Source organism: Lampetra planeri, chromosome 66, assembly GCF_965212315.1.
Source record: "Lampetra planeri chromosome 66, kcLamPlan1.2.h2, whole genome shotgun sequence".
Lineage (NCBI taxonomy): Eukaryota > Metazoa > Chordata > Hyperoartia > Petromyzontiformes > Petromyzontidae > Lampetra > Lampetra planeri.
The window spans coordinates 317,754-321,957 of NC_136172.1; the positions used below are offsets into that span (position 1 = coordinate 317,754).

Sequence of the window (4,204 nt, forward strand, 5' to 3'; positions counted from 1 at the left end):
AAACTCTCGCACGCTGGCACGCAAAATCACATTCACATCACTGACAAATAAACACATTAATACAGCCGCGCGCTTAAGTAACGCAATTTCGACAAAGCAGGTTATATTAATTTACACTTGTTTTCATGTCGCGCACACTATTATTGAAGCAACGCACTCCGGCGCGTTTGGCCATGGTGAAGGGAACGCGCTGCAAGCAAATAGTTCGTCGGGCGGTAAAGTTCAGTAGCGATGCTGCCTGAGGTGCAAGAAGCAAGACAACCACGAGCGAGGGCAGAATCATCTCCTTCTCGCGCGCCATTTTGAAGCTTTTGTCCACGTGAACTTCTTCTTGTGCACAAACTTGTCTCTCAATATATCCGCTAAGCATCTCACTACGTGTTAAACATCTTTTTGTTTTACCTTTTTTTGTTATAAATAGGCTGTTACCATCTTTAATTCACGTATGGGAGTATTGTCAATATGATATGTTACTGTAACCAGTTAAATATGTATTCTTTAATGTGGAGACCCACGAGTCATCTTTCGTATGGATGTAAAGTTGCTTGTCGTCGGCATGTGAATGTGGAGGGGGAAACCGGAGGATCTGGCAACAAGTCCACGTGACCATGGGGAGAACATGCAAACTCCAAATATGTAGGCATCAGGATCGGGATTGACCTCATGAGACCTGCATACCAGACGAGGCAGTTAACATCTCGCGACTGTGGCAACCTAAGCCACCCAGTCACCTCCAGTCGTGGGTAAAATAGGTGCATTTATTTATTTCAACCAAACATTCTCACAAATGAACCTCAGTCGCATTTGCGTTTGTGGTTTGCCTTTTTTTAATTTTGTATATTAGTTACACGGTAAAACATTTTTCCAGATTTACTGATACACCATCCATACACACGTTGAGCCTATACAGTATTGTTAAAACACTATCTTATGATCTGTTATGTGTAAGATGCATACACGACAGTGGCCACGTTACTTCATGTGCCGAACATAACCTCCTACCCTTATTCTGTGTGCACACGTGCGGCATTCCCTCGTTATTCGCGAGAGATACGCTCCAAAGATACTCGTGAAAATCTAATTTTGTGGGTAATTGGCCTACGAAAATCTATCCGAATTCCTGTGAATTAATTCCATTTTCTATTAATTTCTTTGAATAAATACGTAAATAGGCTTTCTCGCCCATCATTTTATCCCATCACTTTAAATCGTTACTTCATTTCATCACTTTCTCGCATCACTTCATCTCATCCCGTTATCCCTCATCAATGTATCACATCACATTCTGTCTCATCAATTTATCTTATGACTTTATCTCTCTAGATTTGAAGCTTTCGTGACTGCAAGGAATCATATTCTTAGGTTTTTTCGGTAAAGTCACGTAGGTAAAACATCAAAATTAATGAAAATAAAATAAAATAAAAATAAAAAAACAAAAATCACGACGTTTCGGAGGCAACACAAGTCACTTGATGCAGCTAATTCGGCTGTGACGGTCCCACCTGATGACGGAGACTTGTGTTGCCTCCGAAACGTCGTGATTTTTTTATTTTTTTTATTTTACTTTCATTAATTTTGATGTTTTACCTACGTGACTTTACCGAAAAAACCTAAGAATACTTTATCTCTCACCAACTCCTCACATCACTTTATCTCTCATCAAGTGATCTCATCACTTTCTCACATCACATTCTCTCGTATCACTTCATCTCGTCACTTTCACTCTCCCTTTCGATGCACTTGTGGTGAGTTCCATATGCTATTTACGCATAGCCTAAATTTCAGATTGCAAGTTTGTGATTAAAGAGGGAATCCATACTCTTTGGCTCTTTCGGTAAAGTCACGTAGGTAGAAAAAATAATAGATCACGACGTTTTGATCGCCACACAAGCAATCGTCTCCCACGTGAAGACGATTGCTTTTGTGGCGATCTAAACGTCGTGATCTATTATTTTTTCTATCTACGTGACTTTACCGAAAGAACCAAAGAGTATGGATTCCTGCAGTAATGAAAGCTTAAAATCAAGCTTAAAGAGGGAATACTTTATGAAAAAAGCGACACTTCAACATCTAAAATCGTTATATTGTACTTTTATATTTTTTTGAATTAAGAGTACATTTTTCAATCAACTACTGGATGAAGACCTCTCGACACCGTGTCAGTTATGGGGCTTGCTTAACTTTGCTTCAAGATCATTGGCCGGTGTTGGTTGGTGATGCAATGGGTGCTGGAACCAAATGTAATGCCGTTGTTATTTTCACGTGGTCACTGGTGACAGAGCTGATACTATTGCCTAGCGACATTTTATAACCAGGTACAATCACCGGTGGCTGTTTGGATTCATAAATATCTCGGATCCCGATATCTTTAATAGTTCAGTGCCCTGCATTCCCCGAGCTCTCTGCATGTCCGCCCACCACCTTTCTACGTAACTGCCTGCTGAAACTGCGCCTAATTTCTGCTGTTCGAAGGCCGTAAATGACAGGGTTCAGCACGGGCGGGAACACGTACTGCGCCGTCTGGAGGGCGTAGTGCAGCGGCCTGGGGAGCGAATCCAGAAACGAGAAGCCGCTGGTGTACGAGAAGAAAATGGCGGAGAAAAAGATGGAGACCACCAAGAAGTGAGTGCCGCAAGTCTTCAGCGCTTTCCTCTGACCGCTGCGGAGTCCTGGCTTTCGGCACTCGTAGAGGATGAGTGCGTACATGAGGATTATCACGCACGGGGGAAGCACCATAATGATGACCAGCGTTGCTTGGGCATAGGCCACGGGACCGCTCACGTCCCCGCATGACAAGAAGAGAACTACGAGGTAGTCGCAGTACGGAGCGACGATAATCGGCGGCTTGCAGTAGTTGAGGGGGACCACGACACTGAAGTTGCCCAGGCACATGAGAACGCACGATGCCATCACGGCAATAAAGGCCACGATGGCCTTGCGGCAGGACATGAGCGAGTGGTACCTGAGTGGGTAGCCAATGGCCAGGTAGCGGTCGACGGACATGATGGTGAGGGTGAAGCTCTGCATTCTGATGGCCAGGTGCAGGAAAAACATCTGCGCCATGCACTCGCGCAGGCTGATGTAGTTGAAGGACGTGACATTCTGCATGAACCGGGGCAGGATGCTGAGTGCCGAGATGATGTCGGTGAGCGAAAGCGTGGCCATGAGCACGTACATTGCCTTGTGCAGCTGATGATCTCGAAGGATGATGAGGCTCAGGAGGCAGTTGCCCATGAGGGCCGCGGTGAACATGGCCAGGGTGAAGAAAAACACCGCGAACTTGACGATGGGCGGCTCTCGAAATGGGGTCGCCATGAGGATGAGGTCGTTCATGACCAAGGAGACGTTTGAAGAGGCGCTTGTTGCCATAGCCGGGTGAGATTCTGGGAGGGGAGGGTGGGGGGAGAGATTGTGGAACGTACAGAAGGGTGGGGAGGAGGGTTCACAGTGAGAGATCGTGAAAATAACAAGACTCGTGCTGCAGTGATGGTGTTGATGGGAAGTGCAATGTATTGACCAATTCACGCATCTCACAATCCATGTGAGAATCGATTATTTATTATTCGTGCACATCATCTGATGGCCACTAGTGGAGAATAACTACATCGTGCCTGCCAAGGGAGGGGAATATGCCGGAGAGAGATCCACCGTGCAGATGGAGCTCATGGGCACGCGATAGGTAGATCATTACAAAGCAGGGTGCATCACACTAAGCCTCTCAGTCGGCATGGTCGTGCATCTGTCCTTCTTGGTTCTTTCGATAAAGTCACGTAGAATGGAAATAATAAAATAATAAAATAAAACATAATAAAATAATTCTCACGCCGTTTCGACCACAACGCAAGCAGCCGTCCTCAGGTGAAGAACAGGTCTATCGGGGAGACAGCGTCTGAATGAGTTTCCCCGACAGACCTGGTCTTCACCTGAGGACGGCTGCTTGCGTTGTGGCCGAAACGTCGTGAGAATTATTTTATGATGTTTTATTTTATTATTTCCATTCTACGTGACTTTACCGAAAGAACCAAAGAGTATGGATCCCTGCAGTCACGAAAACTTCAAATCAAGGTCTTCAGGAAACACACCCGAGGAGGGTGCATTTCTCGACCGATTGCGACTGCGATTCGAACGGTGCACTCGTGGCTTGCACGAAACGAGTCGCCGCTTAATGCAGAACAATTACGGGCTCTGCCGGTTGGAAGCTCGG

The 4,204-nt window shown here is 45.5% G+C and overlaps 1 protein-coding gene across 1 annotated transcript; it reads right to left on the reverse strand.

Annotated features, from left to right (window-relative positions):
* Positions 1-2,376: 2,376 nt before the first annotated feature.
* On the reverse strand, positions 2,377-3,369 carry LOC144737267 (olfactory receptor 2M3-like). Its single transcript, XM_078619986.1, has one exon. It carries the CDS (start codon positions 3,367-3,369, stop codon positions 2,377-2,379), a length of 993 nt encoding a protein of 330 aa, XP_078476112.1.
* Positions 3,370-4,204: the final 835 nt, after the last annotated feature.